General features: G+C 37.7%; 2 protein-coding genes across 3 annotated transcripts in view; both read right to left on the bottom strand.

The window, feature by feature from the left end:
• Positions 1-2344: 2344 nt before the first annotated feature.
• LOC110844711 overlaps positions 2345-21101 on the bottom strand; it is an 82025-nt gene continuing 63268 nt past the window's right edge. The window contains exons 18-28 of one of the 2 annotated variants that reach the window (XM_035847960.1): positions 13238-13346; positions 13101-13120; positions 12851-12973; positions 11968-12009; positions 10361-10424; positions 10201-10223; positions 10011-10114; positions 9674-9782; positions 4208-4519; positions 3372-3514; positions 2345-2977 (exon numbers count right to left, since the gene is read on the bottom strand). In XM_035847960.1, coding sequence (XP_035703853.1) covers positions 2603-2977; positions 3372-3514; positions 4208-4519; positions 9674-9782; positions 10011-10114; positions 10201-10223; positions 10361-10424; positions 11968-12009; positions 12851-12973; positions 13101-13120; positions 13238-13346 — 1424 coding nt within the window. In that variant the 3' untranslated portion in view covers positions 2345-2602. The remainder of the gene's footprint in view (positions 2978-3371; positions 3515-4207; positions 4520-9673; positions 9783-10010; positions 10115-10200; positions 10224-10360; positions 10425-11967; positions 12010-12850; positions 12974-13100; positions 13121-13237; positions 13347-21101) is intronic. The other variant, XM_022090982.2, reaches the window with a different exon arrangement.
• Positions 4526-9635, bottom strand: LOC118434429. The gene is made up of 3 exons (XM_035847961.1): positions 8444-9635; positions 8155-8373; positions 4526-8067 (listed from the first exon to the last, which is right to left on the bottom strand). The coding sequence occupies exon 3, from the start codon at positions 7349-7351 to the stop codon at positions 5480-5482; it is 1872 nt and encodes a 623-aa protein (XP_035703854.1). The 5' UTR covers positions 7352-8067; positions 8155-8373; positions 8444-9635; the 3' UTR covers positions 4526-5479.

Here is a 21101-nt window from a genome sequence, read left to right as displayed (position 1 = left end):
TATGAAAGTCACCATGATTTTGACGTGAGCCTGTTTTTATTAGAATTAAAGGGAAAATAAATATATGTGTACACTTCTCAGGATGGAATGCCTACTGGGTGGGAAGTCTGCAAAGGTGTGACTGTGCAGACACTCAGCCATTCAATTTTCTTGATTGTACAATAATATTACGTTTTTTTTTCTATGAATCAACAGCTCTAATGGCACCCATTTGTATGCAGTGATATGCATTGTGTAGATTCTGCACATTCATGCATCTCCTCGCTTACTACTTAGTGTCTCTTTTAAATCGTGGATAAAAGAATGAAGCGGAGCTGAAAAATAAAATGATGTGATGGAATAATTTTCTGCTTCCATGTGTCCTATAAAGATTTACATTTCCATAAAGTTAAAACTGCTCGCATGTGGAGAAAAGGAGTCGTGGTAGCACCAGCAGAGAACCAAGTGCAAAATGGTATGTACACGAAATTTATGCAAAAAGAAAGTTGGAGCAAGTAGACGACTGATGGGAGTAACTTTCTCCAGAATTTTTTAACAGACGTGTCTGTCATTCTGGCAAAAAAAGGCTCTCAGGTCTCCTCCAATGGTGCCTAAATAATGTGTCGCTAACATGCATTTCCCATGTACTATTTTTTGTACTATGCACACTGAGGAGCAGAGCAAGCACCCAACACGAACGAACGGTCGGCCCATTGTAAACAATTGTTTATTGCGCAGTGTATGCGAGAACAATCAAAAGGATTCTCATAAACCTGCTGCTTTTATTTTGCACTGGATAAGGCATCAAAAAACCTGTGAATTTAGATTTTATTTCATGTACGTACATATATCCCTAAAGTGACTTGAAATGTGGGTCAGACAGAGAGGACCCAATGTAAGAATCCAAGTCTTTGCATGTGTGTGGTGCTACCATGGTGATACTGGCACAGTTGGTTTTCTGTCTGTCTGGCTGGTTGGCTGGCTGGCATCATCCTGAGATCGGGATGGAAGGTGGATTTTGAAATGAGAAAATCAAAGAAAGAAGTAAAGCAGTTCTCTCAAACGGCCACGAAATTTTTCCCTAGGGCGCAGTCCATTGAATTGCTAAACGAATGGACTTGCTTTCTCTCCTGAAATCCTGAAATATATCCAAGGGGACCCCTAAACTTTGTCTGCACTCATTAAATCGACAAATGCTGCCGAAAAAATATGCCCCTAACCTGACGATTGTAAATATACGCGTTTTAACAAAGTCAAACAAATCCACAGTGTAGATTTGAACATCAAGAAAATTCCGAGAAGTGAAAAGTCGTGCCAAGAGCAAGAGAGATGGATAGACTGCATATGTACATACGTAGAAGCGAAAAAGTATTTGTGCGAGAGAGTGCATCCGTCCGACTATGAACTCGGTGAAAGCAGGAGCGAAACTTTCCTTGGTAACACCTTCTTGAGGGAGGAAACTGAACCAGCGGCACTTTATCTTTTCTCACGTTTTACTACCGAATGTGTTGATTGACAAGTAAACCATAAATTATTAGTGATAATTGTGTGAAAATGAGGTATCTTTGTGTTGTCTGCTTTCACCACAAGTAAAAAAGAGGCACAATTGTACTAACATGTATTATTGCAACAACGTAGATGAAGTAATACGTGCGTATGTAGCTGACTTGACAAAACTTGAATCAACGTTACCGACAGACCTTGCCTCTCTATTACTAAAGCTGCCACAGGGAAAAAGTCATGTAATCTAAAAATCTTGAGCTAATGTTTGCTCTGAAAAGCTATTTATTTCCCAATGCGAAAAATTAAATTGCGGGGAGCTCGTTAAAAGAGAAACGTGACGCTCGTCAAATCTCTACAATCTGCAATATTTGGGACTTGTCTATTTCGACCTCTTGTCTCTCCCACTCTCTCTCCGAAGCAACTCTTTAAATGTCTTCATCTCGCTGCACAACAACATTTCCTTTTTGATAGAGTTACTTTCTGCACTTTTATTTTTTGAGTGGTTTTAGATTGTCTCATTTAATTTCCTCTGCCAACTATCAGATTTTAGTGGAAAACTTTCCAAGTCCACGTCCAACTTGGGCAGTTATTGGATGCGATGGTGGGTTCCGCTGCCAAAACTAACATCAACTGCTTCGTTTTATTTTATTTTTTGCTTTATTTTTCCCAGAATAAATTGAGTCGTCTATTCATAATTGTGTAACCACAATCCCTACGTATTGCTACCCTGCATAAATAAATTTATTTGTATGAACAGCGACAATGCTGGTATTAAGATACATACACACTCTCCCTATTTTAAGACTGCATGGATGAACACATTTGCAAATAATGATTGTGTCTCATTCAATAATCTCATGTATAAATTTTAATTAAAATTTGCATTTATTCATTCTTGATGACAAGTACAAAATAATACTGGCGACGGCTTAAAGAATATGCATAGTTATTACATATTTATTATGAATACACACTGAAAACCCTGAGTTTTCCTTGAATTTTGTGGAATATTTAGCAGACCCAGTTTATTACGTATACTACACATAGACAAATAAATAAAATATAGATGAACTGGAGATTGGGCAAATTTCGCTTACACAGAGATGATGGAAATCGCTGATCATACACAACTTTCTGGGACGTTCACGGACAGTAGTTTTTGTTTCATAACTTTGGTATCATAATATGGATCAGAAGTAGCAGCAGCAGCGGTGCTGGGATGAGTTGGTTGATGGTGGTGGTGGTTGGGTTGTCTGAGGGTACTTATGCTACTGAAGTTATCAAGCTCGTTCATCGGACTTTGTCCAATTTGATATTGCTGCTGCTGATGTTGTTGGGCATAGTTCCCTCCGGATCCAGGGCTTCCTCCGAGGTCACTCCCATAGTACTGGTGGTGACGGTCGAATTGTTGATGAGCATTTACCCCTTGGTAATGGTAGGCCGAATCTGAGCTGGGATGTAGTTGGTGATGATCCATCGTTGGATATGATGACATCTGCAATTCGAATTCCATTTATTTATGCAAATTTGTTTCGAGATGGCCAAACAATCCTTCCATTCACATCACTCTGTCTCACGGATTCACTTTTACGATATATCGTCGCTGAAGCTTCCATGGGGGACATCCTATTCTTACAACATTGGAGTAGCTTTCGGAAGCTCCAACGGTGATATGTACCATCAATATGCATATGAATGTTATGGTACTCTTCTCACTAAACAACCAACCAGCCAAGAGATTATCAGCTCATTTCTAACGACGAACAATTATGTGTGTATCAACAAGCAGCGAGAACTGACAAAGAAGCGTAGCTATCTTTTCGCTTGATTATCTCATAATTTATTACACATTACGTAATATGTGCACATTTTGCACACAAACAACTTACGTTTGATTGAAGGCAGCATGAAGAAGAAGAAGTAGAGTTTGGAGGTAAAGTGGCAGTATATCTTCCCGGCCTATCGCCATTAGCAGAAGTAGCACCTCTGGATAATAGTATTGCAGGAGAAATAACATTATGATCTTGTCCGCCTGAAAGTGTTCAACAGTTACGAGTAAGTACTACTGGTTTGGAAATGGTGTGCAGTAAACATTCCCACAAACTGAGAAATTCGTTTTCAAGTTTAAAAGGGGTGTATAAATGGAGGAAAGGTGTAAACCTGAACCTATTAGTTGCCACACTATTTATCATTACACCAAAGTACAGCTAAACGTCTTTATATGTACATAAGTTCGCTATTTTTTTGAATTTCTGGAACATGAGAAGAAAATTAGTGGCTTTATTGCTTTATCGATAGAATGATCATGAGGAGCAGACTTTAATTAACAATTGTGACCACAAAGTGGGTATTTTCGTCACTCTGCGACATACAGATACATGCATATCACATTTCTGATCAGTAATTTACATGGAGAAAGGTTTTTTCTGTTAAAAAAGCCTTATCAATCGTGAAGGAACGCAGTGCGAGTATCGGAGGAAATGAAAGCACTAATATTGATGTACAGTAAAACGCCATAGAGCAGCAGGAGATTTCATCAAACCTTTCCTTGTAATAATAAGACGTACAAATTCAGTGGAATCTAATAAACGAACGGCAATTTTGAATGTCATGTCGTGTTTTTTTAGTGATGCACATACATAGGTGAAAAGGGGTTGAGAAAAGAAAATGAAAGAACACCATGTATGCATTTATGTAAATATGTATATGTGCTTATATTACTTACCAACATGTCCAATGTGTACCAATATGTCGGGGTCCTTGTCATCAGTGGAGAGCAAGTCCTTGGAATCAAATTGAATGCCATGAGCCTGCAGGTCGGCTGATGAGGTTTTCCCCATCGAGTCGTCGTGATTATGTTTCTTGCTTGACTCTCGTTTCATTTGACGTGAACGGAAAAGGATCAGTTTGACAATGACGACAGAACCGACGCAGAGGAAGACGGCCGTGCCCCCAATGGCCACCGAGAGGGTGAAGGAAATCCATGAATAGTCCGAAGGCGTCACAGCTGCGCAAAAGATAGTTTTGCATTTAACGGCTATTAGACAAAAAAACGGACAAACAATAAGTCATTTTTTGCTTATGACTGGAAAATAATTCTATTTCAAAATACATACATCATCAACCAGCTCCAAAATACTTATTTAAAAACTCTTAGCCTCTACATTCAAGGCAACATGTGGAGAAAGTGAAGTGCAAATTTAAAAATTGAAGTCTGTCGTGTCTTTCAGATTATGTATGCATGTCATGACATTAAATTTTCAGATTTGGATGCATATGGAGTATTGAAACTCGGGTTCTAGTGCGGGTTCTACGGATATTATCATCGTCTGATCACAACGTCATTACAAAATCTGTCTGAGCCAGATTGACAGCGAGTCCAAAAAATATTCAAAGCAAGTCTGCTTCTAAGCTAATCCTTAAAAATGAAGCATATATCCTAAGCATCGCCACCCTTCCTTCCATGTGTGCGGCAGAAATAAGACGGGCATACATTTAGAACAAGAAAATAAAAGAGATGGAATCTGGTAGGACAAATCCCGAGATAAAAGCAGACTTCCCAACCAGAACCCGAACGTTACAATAACGTTAGATCAACAGTGTTGATGCACTACGTATGATGTCCGCCTAAAGCGTGTTAGTTTAATGTTACAAAGAGGGCGGAGCATAATGGTGTGAGCACTGTGCCCGGTCGTGGCTACAGCATGTTATCAACATTGGTGAAACTTGACTTGGCCGTGCATTGCAACAAAGTGTAACATTGGCTTATCGTTGTCACAATGTTTATGCTTGCACGGTGCTCAGTACAGGGTGGTTGCACGTTAAAATCATGTACAAAAATGTTATTTTTCTCATGAATTTATTTATTCATATCGTACCCAAAAACAAAATGAATAACAATATTATTTTCATGAACAAAATTAAAACTATCCATTAAATATTAAATATCTATTATATCTAACTTATTATACTAAGACATTAAATATTAAAACTTCTTTTACTCTTCGCATAACGGGACACAGAAAAAAGAGTTATCTGCACTAATAGGAAATAACATAACTTTACATCTTATTTCAGATTGAGTTATAGTTGTTGAACGGAAAGCTAAATTAAATACCTTTTGAATCATAAATTTGGAACCCTTACAAGGCTTAGTAAAATACTCTGATTGTCCTTTAAACTTTCTCACAACAAAATCATTTTCACTTTTCTTAACAACAATCACAACACAACCAGTTTTTAGAATACAACCACGATCGTTAATTTTTTTTGATATATGGAGATTGTTTTCGATCCTAAACGTTGTGTTTGAAACATTAGACTTTTCTAACTCTATCACCCGCCTAATAACTTGTGGAAGATGACGACTCTTACCCCTCAACATTTTCTTCAAAGACTGCATACTATTTTCAAAAGCAAAAGCGTTGACCTTTTCCAACGACCCAAACTTATCAGCATCGTCCGTTAAATGAATTAACGAATGAACATTGTAAACCAAAAATTGATCATGATATAGCTTACCAATATTTTTTGTAAACTCAAACATTAAATGTCGGGCGTAATTATACCAATTACGATTATTTGAAAGCAAAATTCTTGTTGCAATACTTAAAGCCATAAAATGCTCATATTTTTCAGAACTAAGTAAACCCTTTAAAGCAAATGGGCCAAAATACAACAAGAAATTTCGGAGCTCTGTCGCCTTCCAAAACTCCAACTCCGAGAGTGGCCTTGGCTTCCTATTAAACTCCGAGCAAACAAATTTTCTAAGTTGAATCAGTCTATCTGAAATTTCATATATTGTATACTTCCCTTCCTTGTGCATGGGTCCTCTTTTCCAGCATTTCAATAGCTTTTTAACAACTCCCAAACAAATAAGGTGCATGTAATCAAGAACAACCCCAGAAACCATGCCAACGCCTAGCCCAATTAATGGGGAAATACCTACATGATGATTGGCGTCCTCCTGCCCAACAAATCCAATATCTGACCTTAAATCCGCTTGTAAATTTTTAAATACCACGCGACCTAACCATACGCCTTTATCAATGCAACGGTCACAACCATTATAACCATTAAATGCTGAAGTTTGCTTAATAAGATTTCTTGCCGGGGCATCTGCAACTATGCACTGTAGTCTAACTTGATAAAGAATACCATTAATTCTTATTCCTTCCTGTGACAGTTTCTTAAATTCTGTTACAAATGGTTGGAGAAACTCGCTGACATCCACAGGTTTGCTATTATCGCTGTAATATAAACCAATTAAAAATGGGACATTATTCGCTACGTTGATACATCGCCCTAGAATTGGCCAAAATTGTTTTTTGCTAGATTTACTAATTGGTAATCCATCAATTCCTAGGATTATCCAAAGCACTCCATCCCTTGGTATTGTAAACACCTTAGATAAGAATAACAATTTTTGTTTCAGCCCAAAATGATGATATGAACCACCCTGAATCTCGCTAATTTCATAATTTTTTGGAGTCCCCACTAAACCCTTAGCACATTTTGGTAAATTAGAACCTGTCACATGTGCAGATAAAATGCCCAAAAGATCATCAATGGCAGTTGACGTAATATTATGCTGTACTGCCCAATTAGCTAACCTGTCTTTTAAGTCAACTTCTAATTCGTCACCCTCAACTAGATTAGAATTTAAAATTAATGGGACCTCATTTAATTTAGAATTTGGTTGTAAAAATATCTGACAGTTTGACCCTACTTCATCTTCTTCCAACATTAAAGCAGGCTGCTCCATTTCTTCGGAAACATTAGATTGAGCTAACACCTTATCGTGAATTTCCTGTTGTATTTTCATAACATTTGATTGAATTATCCGTCTTCTATTTCTACTCGCTGACATAATTCCTACTATAAATTTATAATCTTCATAGACAATATTATAAAATGCCACACAATAGTTATTTACGACTGAAACGAATTTTGTCCATAATGATTTGCTTGATCTGAATTTCTGTGATTCCTCCTAATGAATTTACAAGTTTTCTGTTTCGTCTAGTTGCCGCTGCAAAATAAAAATGTTACTAATTAGTAGGGTAACTCAAAAGCATATATATTTTTACATGTAGGGTTTATACTCACCGATTAAAGCGTCATTAATTTTGATAAACGAAGAGTATGAGATTTTGTTCAGCCCCTTTCCAGTGTAGCTCAGTTGAATTCTCACTTCTTTACTGAAAACACGTTTTAAGATTTCTGTCACTGTTTCCTTGAGGTCATTTCCTCCAATTCCAATCAAATATTCTACCTGTTAAATTAACGATGAAATATAAAATGATCCACCATTAATTAAATTACACTTGATTTGAACTAAATTGAACTATTAAGCAATTACAAATAAATTGTATTCATCCACAAGTTGAAGTCGTGTCTCAAAGGCGCCAAGTTCTCCCTCGTTATTTAATGGAAATCGAGGAAGAGTAGAGAAATCCAGCACAGGCCTAGCAATTGGCGACACTCCTGACTCTTGATTCCTTTTAATCTCTGTTAGAAGCCCCCGAATATCTTTCTGTTCCTTCTCAATTGCTGCAAGATGATTGATAACAACCTGCTGAAATCCTGAAATTACAAATAAACTAGTTTACACCAAGTAATAAAACAATAGGTTAATTGTTTCAAAAATCGATTATAGTTATACAATTTTACCCAAAGTTAAGTCTCCACTGCTGGTTGTATATGGCCCTGGCACAGGGATAGAAACTGTTGCTGGGTGTGAAAGGGCCGTATTTTGAGAATTTAAATTAAATGAACCATCCAAATTCAAAAGAATGGTTTGAGAGGACTGCTGAAATTGTTGATGATCCCCCGCGACTTGATAAGCTGGAGCCACGGTTATTGAAGGAGCGACCGAAACACTTGGCGGTACTAAATAACAATTCATCAGGTTTTAACGATAATATACTTTTAATATATCATTGAACAGCAAAAAAATTACCAAGAAAATTTCCATCCGGCTCAACAATGCTTTCTGGGCTAAAGTCGGCATCATCTTCGGCTGAGACCACAACACTAGGATTCAAAATGACCGGTATTTCCTCCTCCTCATCTGATCCGGCTGACGAATTTGATTTTGGGGATGGCCGAGAAGCAATTCTTTTTCTGGTCCTATGCTGTTGCTGATCTGATTTAGTTTCGATATCTGACGTAGCTTCAGCTAATTTCAATCCATCAGTGGCCTCCTCATATGTAGCTATATAAAATAAGTTACCAAAATTATTATTAATTAAATCAATTGAATAAATAACATTGAAAACTACCAAATCGTTCTAAAACTCGACAATCGTAATCATCCCAATCCGAGCCAGGCCTTAATGCTTTGTCCTTTTTCTTATTACTAAAAGCCGGAGTGACCTTCTTTGGCCATTTACACTTTGTTTCGTTATCGAACAGAAGAGATGACGGGATTGCCTCAACAGAGTTTTCATTCGGGAACAGCACGACAACAAATGGGCTTTTCACTTGGTGCTTAGGTCCCATTTAACTTAATTTAAATTAATTTGTAATTATTTAACTAAATCTTGAACGATTAGAAAAATTGAGAGTGTGGATTAACTTCACTAAATGTGTGGAACGGAATGCGTGGTTAAAATGGCGGAACGTGTTCTGAAGTGTGATTTTAATCATCACAGCAGCTGTAATTCACGTTGAATAAGAGTAAAATCAGCGCTGCGGATTCACAGTGAAAACGCGTTGAGACACTATCTCAACGCGTTTCAGCAACGTGAAAATGATGCGCTGATGCACTGTTGATAAACCTGGCTTGCGTAACATAGTGTCAATGTTGATTTCGTTTTTTTTCTGCTCTTTAATGTAACAGTGCACAAATCGCACCTTAAAACGGTTGTGTCAACGTTATTTTAACATCGGGTTCTGGCTGGGTTGTTCTTGCACGGAATGTATTGGAAAATTCTCTTGTCACACAGACATTGCTTACATTTTTTTACACAGAAATATGGTGGTTAGAAAATGAAACGAAGGCTGGTATTTGTGCAAAATATTACTGGAATGAAATAAGAAATCGCAATGTCAATCTCATTTTTTCCTTTTTGAAAACCCCAAAAAATCAAAGTCAAAGAATTTTCATTGATTTAATGATTTAATATGACTATGGAGGAAGAAAAATCAAAGGAAAGTATTATTGTTATTATTGTATGTGCTATGATACCTGCATACTTTTCCGATTGTCTTATGACAAGCTCATCAATACGGTGAGGTTCTCCTCGTCCTTTGGCATTCACAGAATAGACCAACACGCGAAATCCTTTGCCAATAGGCTGTAAAATAAATAAGAGAAAACTTATCATGTTAAATTAAATGTAAATGAAGTGAAAATTCAAGGAATGAGATAATCTTGTTCGAGCATTTATTGTACATAATTTGACACGTTTTTGTATCATTGTACACAGCGGCACATCCAAAGATGCTGTGGTACGGCCAAATGGTCGTGTTTCGTGCTTATACAGATACTCATAAAATACTTAAAAAAGTCTCAAGCCACTTACTGTTAAGTTTCCTAAATGAAATGACGGCATATTACTCGATGCATTGTAGCGCATTTCGGAAGAGTCACTGTCAAACACTTCTAACACAAAATGTTGTGGGAGACCTGCACATGGAGAAAGTCAATATTTTACTTTTATGATTTCTACATACATATTCAGTCAAATTTAATAAATGTAATTAAACAGGCACCTCCATCATGGCCTTCGTCACAGCTGCGTGGGGAATTAGTAATATACTTAATTATTAATATTTACTCAGTTAATGCTACTTATTTTTACGCTTCAAGAATTGAATTAAAGTCGGCATATTAAATAACTGAGAAACGTTACGGTGAAACCTCAACTCTTACCTCAATTCCACTGATTCACTTGTCTCGTTAAACACAGTGCAATTTGTCACTTGGGATGGTTTCTCTGAAAACATGACAGAATGTCACTTGCTGGTATTTATGTGGCACAAGTTTCATCCTCTAATACTTGTTCCACTTTCCATTTATTGAGGGCTATTTATAAAGTTTGGACCAGATACTAGCGGCCTATTTATTTATGAACGGCTATACATTGCCAAATTTGGCCAATCCTATTCGTAACACTGTCATCAGGATCATATTTAGTTGCCCAGACAGAAGCTTTTCTATCATCTCTTTGCTCATGTATTGGGTTTCATTGGAAGCAGATAACTTTCGTTGATTACTAAAGCTTCGTGAGGACGTATCAATGTATATAATTTTCCCACCCGTATGTACATATCGACATATCGTAGGTATCGTACTGGTAGTACCTGAAATAGCAAATCGATACTTTGTGAACGAAAGCGGTGAATTAGCTTCTTGTTCCAGTTGTAAAACAACACAATCCCAACAAAATTTAACTACTCATAAAAAACTCCCATCAATTAATTTTTATTCGCACCAAACTAATTTATGTCCCCATCACATGGTGTCCACCTTGTCGACCATTGGCTACAACTCTAATTTGTTTTACGAGCTGGAGTCCATGCGATATCTTTTTAACAACTTGTGCACTTCTCAACAGCAACAGCAGCCCCATTGATCAATGTTCATCAGGTCAGTTGATTTTACTGGCACGATAAACTTTCCCCGCGGGGGGTGGGGGGAGAGCTTTGACACTACAACACTGCCACCGGCATGGCATGATTGTGAGTGGCAAATAGCAGGAAGCATTGCAATTCCAAATATTGTTAACTCAGCTCATTGGTGGTCGTGGTAGCATTAACGCAACGAAGTGGCTGCATTTCTTGGGAGTGAAAAAAAAGGAGAGCGATATGGATACGGAGCCATATGGAATGGGACGTTTGACTTGTTCTAACTAGTAAGCTGCGCTTCCTGCATGTAAAATCTGGAAATGGGGAGATTAATTTTTGTGAAACGGAAAAACCATAATATCGCATAGCCAATGCATTTAAGTAGAACTTACACGCATGAAATATTGCGGTCTGGGAGGCAAATGTTATTACTTCCGTTTCGCGTTCTTTTTTCTATTTCCACTTTCTACTTTTATTCAGCGTTCAACTTTTCCCCTCTATTGCTCATTAGCTTCACTCGTAAATCTAAAGGGATGTGAGCTGCATGATTTCATTGGTATAATATTTCGAGTGGGACGAGGGCTGTGTGTATGTAGATGTATCTACGGAAATACGTATATGAACTCCAAAAATGCGACCATATTGTCACATTTTTATACAGATGTACGCACCCAAGATGTGAATCAAATGCACAATAAATTATATTAAATGAAATTCTTTTTAACACTAATATAGCAAGGATACGATGGCGAAGTGTGATATCATGGTTTAAAAAACTGCGATAACCGATGTAAAAATGAACTGTAGAAAGCGTTGTGGAAAGTATGACAGAGGGTGAAAGCGTGAGTCGATGGGAGAAAGCATTTCCTCCGCCTCACGCCCTCTGTCTGGTGAAAGTGGAGAAAGACTCACCGGCAGCCACGATCTGGAAGACACACGGAGCCATCTGAATGCCTTGAAATTCAAACAAAATGGATTTTAGTTCGTTGCAACTGCATTAGACGGGATTGCGACGAGTTGGAAATGATCTTTCTCTCAACATATGAAAATTTGAGTGTAGTGAAAAATAAACATTACAAATAAATACACATAAAAACGAGATATGTGTACAAATTAATGCATATTATGAGGAACTATTTGTAGTTTGGACCTGTAACAACATATGCTTTGTTGGTTGGTTGGTAAGCGAGCAGTATCTTGCCATGTATGGAAAAACTGATGAAGAAAGCTACATAGATAATAATGCGATGCATCTATTATGTTATTTTGCTCTCTTTATGATTTATACACATTCCTATGAGATTGGAACAAAGTTTTGCGTCTCATTTTTAAGGTTTCTTCTTTAGTTTTAGTTCAATTTAATTTTACCACAATTCATTAAAATGGTGAGACCAGAGGAATCTATTTATTAAATTATTCAATATATTTATGCACAAAATCTACGCAAATGAGTGGCGGTGGTGGTTTAAAAGTTCCTAGATTTCGGGTTATCTCTTAATTGTACAGTTGCAGGAAAAATGAATAACAAAAAGTTGAATTTGAGAAGCAGGAATAATATGCGTGAGGAGTGAGGAGAAAGTAGTGATCTAGTGTATTTAACATTGGTAATTGGTAATTATTTCTACTCCTATTTTTGACCTTGCATAATAATTGAGTGGTATGCAATAAGCTAATTGATCTAATGAGTGGATATTTGCTAAACGACTTAATTAGCTGTAATGTGTGTATAATGAGTATTCATTTACACCATGAAGCAATTCCCATATTATTATATTGACATCGATCCGCGTCTTACCGACATGGTTTGTTCCCCGACAGAACAAAGACCCGTAGTCCAGGTTGGAGACTGGTGAGTAGTAGAGAATGCTGGATCTCTTCATGCTGGTAAATCTAGAGGGCGGAACTTGGACCATTTGTCCTGGAGAAATGAAACAACGGAGGAAAAGGAGAAAGTTAAGCAGGTTCTTCATAAACCACGAATACTCCGCATCAGCGCATTCTCCTCTAAAAATGATGCATATGTATAAATCTTAGGTCAACCTTACCCGATGAAGCCAGGTCCCATCTGAAAAAGAGTGCGACATTGCTAATTAATAGTTCCCAGACTTTCCTCATAGCCATGTGTGCAATGATACAGAATGACATAAGGGATTCAATAAATAATGTTTGTTTTATCGCAAACCTGAAACTGACGTCTTCCGGGTCTGAGTCCAATTCACATTTGATTGACACTCGCTCTCCCTTGGACACTCCGACCACTTCGCTCTTATCACTTTTGCATACGGGTGCATCTATCCAAAAAAAGAGAAAGTTGGTGAGATATGAACACAGTTGTGTTTGGTCTAGCCGAATTGGCCGTAAAAAATTAATTAACAAGTTCATGTACTCGATTATGACAGATTGTTCAGTTCCATTAGACTTCATTTCTTTCAGGTCTTACATACGAGTCGTATGGTCGTATATAGTTCTGTTCAATGCCCTGAAGTTTTAGTCGATTGCATAATCCTTAAACATATCCTTGAGACTAATGTCCACTATATTTCTAAATTAAAAGGTAACTTTCAGCTTTTTCAGCTACGACGAAGACTGACAGAAATACTCCTCAAATTGCAAGGTATAATGCCAGACTAATAATATGGCATTTGACATCAAACTCATTAATTTAATTTCCCTCTTGGTTCTATTTCGAGTAACACATCAATTACCACTTGGATATTGGACTATTCAATGAAATTAAAATTTTGAATAGCCACTTTTAAGCGAAAATGCCAATCAAATAGCAATAATTACAACGTCAAGCTCGTAAAACACAGTTATACCTTTAAGAACTATACTTTACTTTCTCCAATATGTAAAATGCCACTTCCACTGAAATTCCTAAGGAAATCGTTGCATGAGTATACATACATATCTACCTGCACATGAAAAAAGTTGCTATTCAAACTGAAATATCAGAAATATGTACATGGTTCATCAAACTGCACTTAATTGTATTTACTAGCCACAATTTGAGTCAAAATTAGTCTTAGCCATTCCTCTGGCCTACACCAGTCAACCAAACTCATCCCCATATTCACTATTATTGGCTATGAATGGGACCAAAACCTACTCCACACTGTCCAAACGTTGTTAGACCACAGGATGTTGTGGAAAATGAAGGAGAGATGTAGGCTATTTATCATTGTCTTCTAATAGCCATTTGGTCGGTTTTGCCCAGGAAACCAAACACATATTGTGACGGAGAGCGAGGTAGCTCACAGCATTGCGGTTTCTTGGTGGACAACGCTATCGCGGCACAGAGTCGGAAATGCATTTGCTCCCCTCCATCATTAATCCCCACTCTTCGAACTGGGCAAACACTGTTCTTATTCTTATTCCATTTTCATTGAATTTAATCGCCCATTAACTTCATTTCTCTCGTGGGCCTGAACATGTAAGTGTTGTGGATTGTTGATAAACACTTTTATTATTTTCGACTACTTGTTCCTGATAGAGCATTTGGTGCAAATTGTGAGTAGTGTTCCCAATAAATGAGCTATGTCCATAGCGTAAACCAAGCCAATAAGTGAGGAGGAAAAGGCATCGGCTGGTGGCGCTAAGGTAATAAAAGCCAAGGGTTTTGAGGTATAACTCTTTCACGGGCTCGAGTAGACATCAATTGTTTAGGTGATCAATACTTAATAATGATTGAGAAGGCTTTCTTCTCGCAGCCATGCTCTCGCTTTCACTCCTCCACCCTTGGCATTTCTGAGCTTGCAACTTCCCCAGTTACTCTTCCCTCTCGTCTCTGAAATGAATGACACAGCTGAATTGAGATGAACATGCGATGTATTACATTGGCAGCCCTGGTGCACCTTATCTAACCAGCAAACAAATCCCAACTTGCAGCATGAAAACGTGTCATAGTCCGCCTGCAAAGAATGCTTTTGGAGAAAACCGAGTTCAAAGTAGCTCAAACTCGCGTTTACCTCTCCACCACACTGACACACACAGAAAGACGAACACCATACGTAGGCCACGATGAAGACCATTTAAAATTCAACAGCCACTTTTTTTTTGCTTGGCGTAAGTGCATACATATGGATAGTACGAGTCCTCGACCTTACTCTCGTGAGTGAATGGCTGATACGGAAAATAGATGTTCTTGGAACACTTGAACCCATTGATTTTATAAAATGTTAAATGCATCACTTGGGAGTAAGACATTCGCACCGTTAACTATTTTCCGTTTCAAGTGGCATTAACCATATGTGACACGATGCACCATCAACTATGTGCATAATAAGCTCGCTTCTGACTGAGGAGTTGAACAATGTCGGAAGTGTCATTCTTTCCCACCACCACACAGTTGTTGGCTCTTCGCCTTTTTATTGGGAAAACGAACAATACTGGCATATTGATTTGCAATTTTACATGAGGATGTTCATGTCATGGGCTAACCCAGTTTTTCCAACTATGTGTCTGCTTGTCTCTTTCTTAACTGCAAGTATGTACTTGTATGACGTACTGCTCCCGCTGGGATTGTATAGGCACATTTAATTCTTACGTTTCTGTGAATATTCCAATTATGTAGGCAGCTTCTGTGGAGGATTTATTTGTTCTTTGTTTATTCTTCAGACACTTGATTACTTCTTTCTGGATTTTCGTACAAAAGTAAGTAAGGGGAAAGTCAAAGGAAAATTTGACTCCGCATTTTCCGTCCCACTTTCGCGAAACAAATTTATTTTTACGCTAATGTAATGGTTTGTTTGGTTCGCATTAGTAAGAATGAAAAGTGTTACTTTGAGTCAAGATTGTGCTGGGGACGATATTAGGTTAAGAAGATTAGATGTGAAGTGGTCGACGACCTTATCTCGACGGAGAAGGAGAGAGTAGGGCAATGTATTTGGATGTGAAATTCAGGATGGAACGCTTTCTCTCCACTCGAGTAGTCAGCAAGTGCTAGTTAAATGCGAACGAAGGGACGACGCTATGTGCTCTTCTGCTAAAACCAACGCAATGTTATTAGATCAATATGATAATTGAAATGGGAAGAGTGAATAGAATTTTAATTTGGCTCTTCAAAGATCTTGATTTCAGCCCCATGCATCCAAACACGACTTAAGTAGGTTATTTCAGGGGAGTTAGGTATCAGTTCGGGAAGCGAAATGGTTCATATCCTCCAACAAAAGGGGAAAGTAATAGGTTTGGAAGATCCACCAATAGTGATACTACCACCATCGCCATATCCGCGTATTTATAACCCGGTTGTTCCAAGGGTGGCCGAGGATTCCGAAAGTTTTAACTGCAAGACCGACCCAGTTTCACTCACCTATTTTTTGTTCCACTCCTGTCTCTCGGCTTTCTCAAGCACATTATGGATTATCTCCAATAGATAATGCTTACATTAAAGCAATTTAGACCAATAATAAATCATACCAGAGTTTTTTTTAAGAAAATACTGCATCATATTTATTATTATCCCTTTATTCCTAAGCATCTCGCTGGAACTATGTAAAATATTCCACGCATTCAGCTTTGCAATGCAACCTGAATTAGAATACACAGTGCATTTACATACATTAATTATTGCAAAGCACATCTGCAATCCTACCCTGTATGATATGCATTCCATCAATGCAGAATATTTAGGATTAGTGCATAATGTGAAAGTAAATATGCACGAGTGCTTGTGCAGCACAGATCACGAATGATTCAGATGACGTAGAAAGTCGAAAGTGCTCATTCCATGTGTGGTGGTTTTGAATTGGTAGGAATTGGAATAAATATGAACATGAGCATGCAAGTTGCGGCCGAGCATTAGTTTCACTCAGCAAGCCTGAATCCCTGACAAGTTTATATCCTCAGGTAAACAATGTGAAGTGAAATACTTCCTGGTCCTGATCCAAACAACTCGAGTTACAGCGCAACAAAGTACACAGGAATGTTAAGGTGCTGTTACGAGGATGGTGGTAATACCGCATTTTACATCGTGGTTAAAAGATGAAAGGATCATAAAAATGACTCTCTGTTCCAAACTGCTAGCCACACCGCCGGGATATGAGAATCCTTTATTATTATAATCTTGGGTTTCATGCCCACACTTTAAATTCTTGTCTGTCTCTATCTCTCCATTATTCTGCTTCAGATATACTCCAGCCAGATAGAGCCCGTGATGATGACACCCACCCAGAGTGTTGAAAATGGATCCATCAATAACGCATTACGTGTCTCCGCTCGTATTCACCATCATGACCACGTAGCTCATTTTCCGCGGAAATGATACAGGTGCTTCAAATCTGATCCTGGTGTGGGTGAGAAGCACAGAAAAAGCTGCGAGGAATTAAGAATCTCCTCATCAAAACAGCCACGAATGGATACTAACTAAAGACACGATCAATGAAACCCAGAAAATCTATAACATACTTTAGTATTTCAAAATTGAGTACATGGTTATGACGGTTATGATGGTTATCGTCGAAGGATCATCTCAGAAGCAGCTTCGTTTTCTCCTGGCTTGACACTGATATGTAAAAATTCCGAAATTGCTCCCAGATCAATATCCACGAACTACATATGCATCACACAGCCAGACATATGCATACGTAGGTACGTATATCGTAATCGTCTTGGCTGCACTTCTTCCAGTTACATGGATTCACCACTGTGTTATCATGCATTGGATTTGGATCCTTCAAATCCTAGTAAGAATCCCATAAAATATGTCGAACCATCATCCCGGTCTGGGACACATAAAATGTCCAATATGCATTATATTTTTACAATTTGAAAAACAATTCAATCATTTGTAACCAACCAAGTAGTTACGATTCCCAAGGACACGATAATAATGCAAGTTTTACTCTTTGACGTTCCTCACCACGTAGCCTGGTCTGGCAGCATTGTGCATCAAACAAAGTCAACTGCGGGGAGAAAGTTTTCTCGTTTGCCAGATCAAATATAGATACTATGTTGTCAAAGAAGAAAGAACGCTTTTGCCTCTTCTACATTATTGAGTGTCGTAATGGTGAGATGGATATCTTGTTCCCACTTATTTTCATCCCACCGCACACAATTCAATTCAAATTGTTGGTTGAAGGGAACAAGTTCACTCATAGCCCGGTAGCTGAGTATACATGCAAATACTTGTAGGTGGAGGATACTACTGCAGATGTGTATGCACGTACGAATGAATAAGGTGGAAGAGAATTTTGGAGGTATGGCCCGCTCGTGGCTTTGGAGGTGCAGCCGAAAGAAATTGGAATCTTATCTCATCAATGCATTCACATCGCTTTCTTTCTCCTCTCACTTTGAATCTTCAATTGATGAAGATTTTTCAAGTTCACATTTCATCCGTTTCTTTTGAGCTTTTGAATTTCGCTTGAGCACTTTTGCCTTTTCTCCTCAGCTCATTACATTCACCTCTTCGTCCCCACTCTGGTATTAAAATTGGATAATATTATGAGCGTACGCACTTCCCTTTCAAGTGCTATTTGCCTTCTCATATTGCATTTCAAGTTTCAAACCCATGGGATGAACTGTAATGGTCTTTTTAGGACACCATGAGAGGGGAGAATTTGAGGATTTCTAGAGTTTGCTTTTCAAGTGCACTCATCCCATTCAACTTTTATCTTATCAGTCAGATTAATTTCACTTGTAGAATGCCAACCAACGAATTAGGTTATACATTACAAAGTGAGGATATAAATATATTGACATTACTTTTTATTAGTTTTTATTAGTTGCATGTGTGCATGCATATATAGTCCTACTTATTAAAAATGATCACAGTTTCAAACAAAGTGCACAAACTTGCCTTGAAATGAATTCTGATAAATCAACCCTCGTGGATAACCAAAAATTCGAGTCGATAGGACGAATAATATTGAGCGGGAGGTGAAATTGCATTTTCATTCAAGAGGAAGGAATTATTAAGAAAGAAAACTCTCATAATTTCTTCTCAACACAGGAAGGACGAGTTTTGGTTCATTTATTATTACCCAGAGAGAAGGAGCATGATGATAGTTGCACCTCCGAGAGAGTGGAGGATTCGGGTCGAATTCTGAAATTCTTTTTATGGAGGTGGTGAAAGCGACATGGATAATATGGATGAGATTCATATTCTGGAGGGTTAGGAGGGAGCAATGGTAGCGGACGACGATCCCAAGACACAAGATGAAAGTTTTCTTTCCCAACCAATTTTCACAGCTCTCAATTTCTTTCCTCTATTATCCACATCCACTCCATCTTTCTTATTCATCCTTCATACTCATTCCGACCGTTCGGTTCAAGAAGATGAAGAAAAATGGAAGACTGGAAACGCAATACATAACTTCCGAGTTTACTAGGACACGTTTCTACTCGAGTAATATTTCTAATCTTAAATACTTATCTTCTATCCATGCAAGTATTATTTCTTATCATTTGTCTTTTTGTCAATGCAGATTTGTAAGAGTTTAATTGTCCAGTCGAAATTTAAAAATATCAATAAAATGTATTTATCTAGCTCCAATTTACAACTCTAATATTTATTTCATTTAGATAATTGTTTCCTGTGCTGCTTTATGTATTCTTTGGTATTAGAACCACAATTTATGCAGGGCCTAATTAGGGATTCGTGATACTCTGAATTAAATAGCGAAAGATTCTAGAGAGGAAGCAGGCATCTACAGATAAATAAAATCCACAACGGACAACTGGTTTTAATTAGAGGAAAATCCTAGTTTGGTTAGATTTACATAATGCATATACGCATTCTGTTAAGCTAAACGAGAGTATTCCAGGTCATCCAATTACACTCAAATCCTTAGACAATGGTAATTAAAAAAAATGTACGTATGCCTCCTTATGGTTGCCAGGTGGTTGTACACGAGACTTTTACAATATGCTCACGCCTAGATTATTAAGTATTTGCTTACTACTAAATATAATTTACGCGTTTAGTTTTCACATTTTACGTTTTGCTTGACCTCTTTCTTCATACCGTCAACACCATAATAAATGTAAATGACATTGTACTTTCTCCACGACTTCTGCAAACAAAACCGTTCCAGATGGTAGAAGGAAATTTAGAGTGAATTATTAATTTTAGCTTGTAGTAAATTGAGGAAGAAAATGAAGGCAGAACTCTTTAATGTAAACCTGATACCAACATACGTAGATATGCACATGTGTACTTGATTATATGCTAGAATCTGCAGAGTAGTGTCTGTGTTACCTTAAAAACACGTGTCTCTAGGGTTGAGGTTAGCAGAGGCCTGTCTGCTTCAAGTGTTTCAGACGAGGGATAAAAGTAAAGAAAGTCTCAATTTCCTAACTTTTGTGCTACCAATTATAGACCTTGACGTTATAATTAGTTACATGAAAGTTTAATTGTCATGTGCACACAGTGTTTCCTATATCAACAAGATTCAAGTAGACATTTCCGTGTTTTCAAAGTTTGCAAATTTTGGTGGTTTAGTTCCAGTCGTTTGAAGAACATACTCACGTAGCAAAATATGGATAAAACATTCATAGCAATAGATGGAAAGGTTGGGCCTGTTTTTTTATGCCATACTTATTCAAAAAAACTTTAAAACTGATGCCGTACATACATACTGTTCCTGATTGCTGGCATTTATGTACTTATTTATATTAAATTGCAACAATATTTCATTTCACCTCAGCCTATGCATGGCTAATTATTTCATGTCAGGAGAGTTTAAAAGTGTAATTACGTATTAACGTCATGAGTACTTCCAGCTCAGAAATATTTGTGCCACCCACTACATAATTCAAAATATTCGGGAAAGATCCTTTCGTCAAGAATAATATTGGTCAATAACTCATAAAGTTATGCTGCATAACAGTCAAATATTGATATTTCAATCTGTGAGAATTACCAGCCCTAGTTGACGAATGGATTAAAGTTCAACCTGTAAACACACAAGTTGCAGGGGACAGGAAATGAGTGCGTGTGACTCTGTTTAGCTTTATAGCGTAAAGGGGAAAGTAAAACACGTCAAAATTGTCCTCTGCCTTTAGTTGAACTGTTCTAGGAAATAGCTTCGAGTAGATATGTTAATTGG

Source organism: Folsomia candida, unplaced genomic scaffold (assembly GCF_002217175.1).
Source record: "Folsomia candida strain VU population unplaced genomic scaffold, ASM221717v1 Fcan01_Sc002, whole genome shotgun sequence".
NCBI lineage: Eukaryota > Metazoa > Arthropoda > Collembola > Entomobryomorpha > Isotomidae > Folsomia > Folsomia candida.
This window is presented reverse-complemented; position numbering and strand designations above follow the sequence as displayed.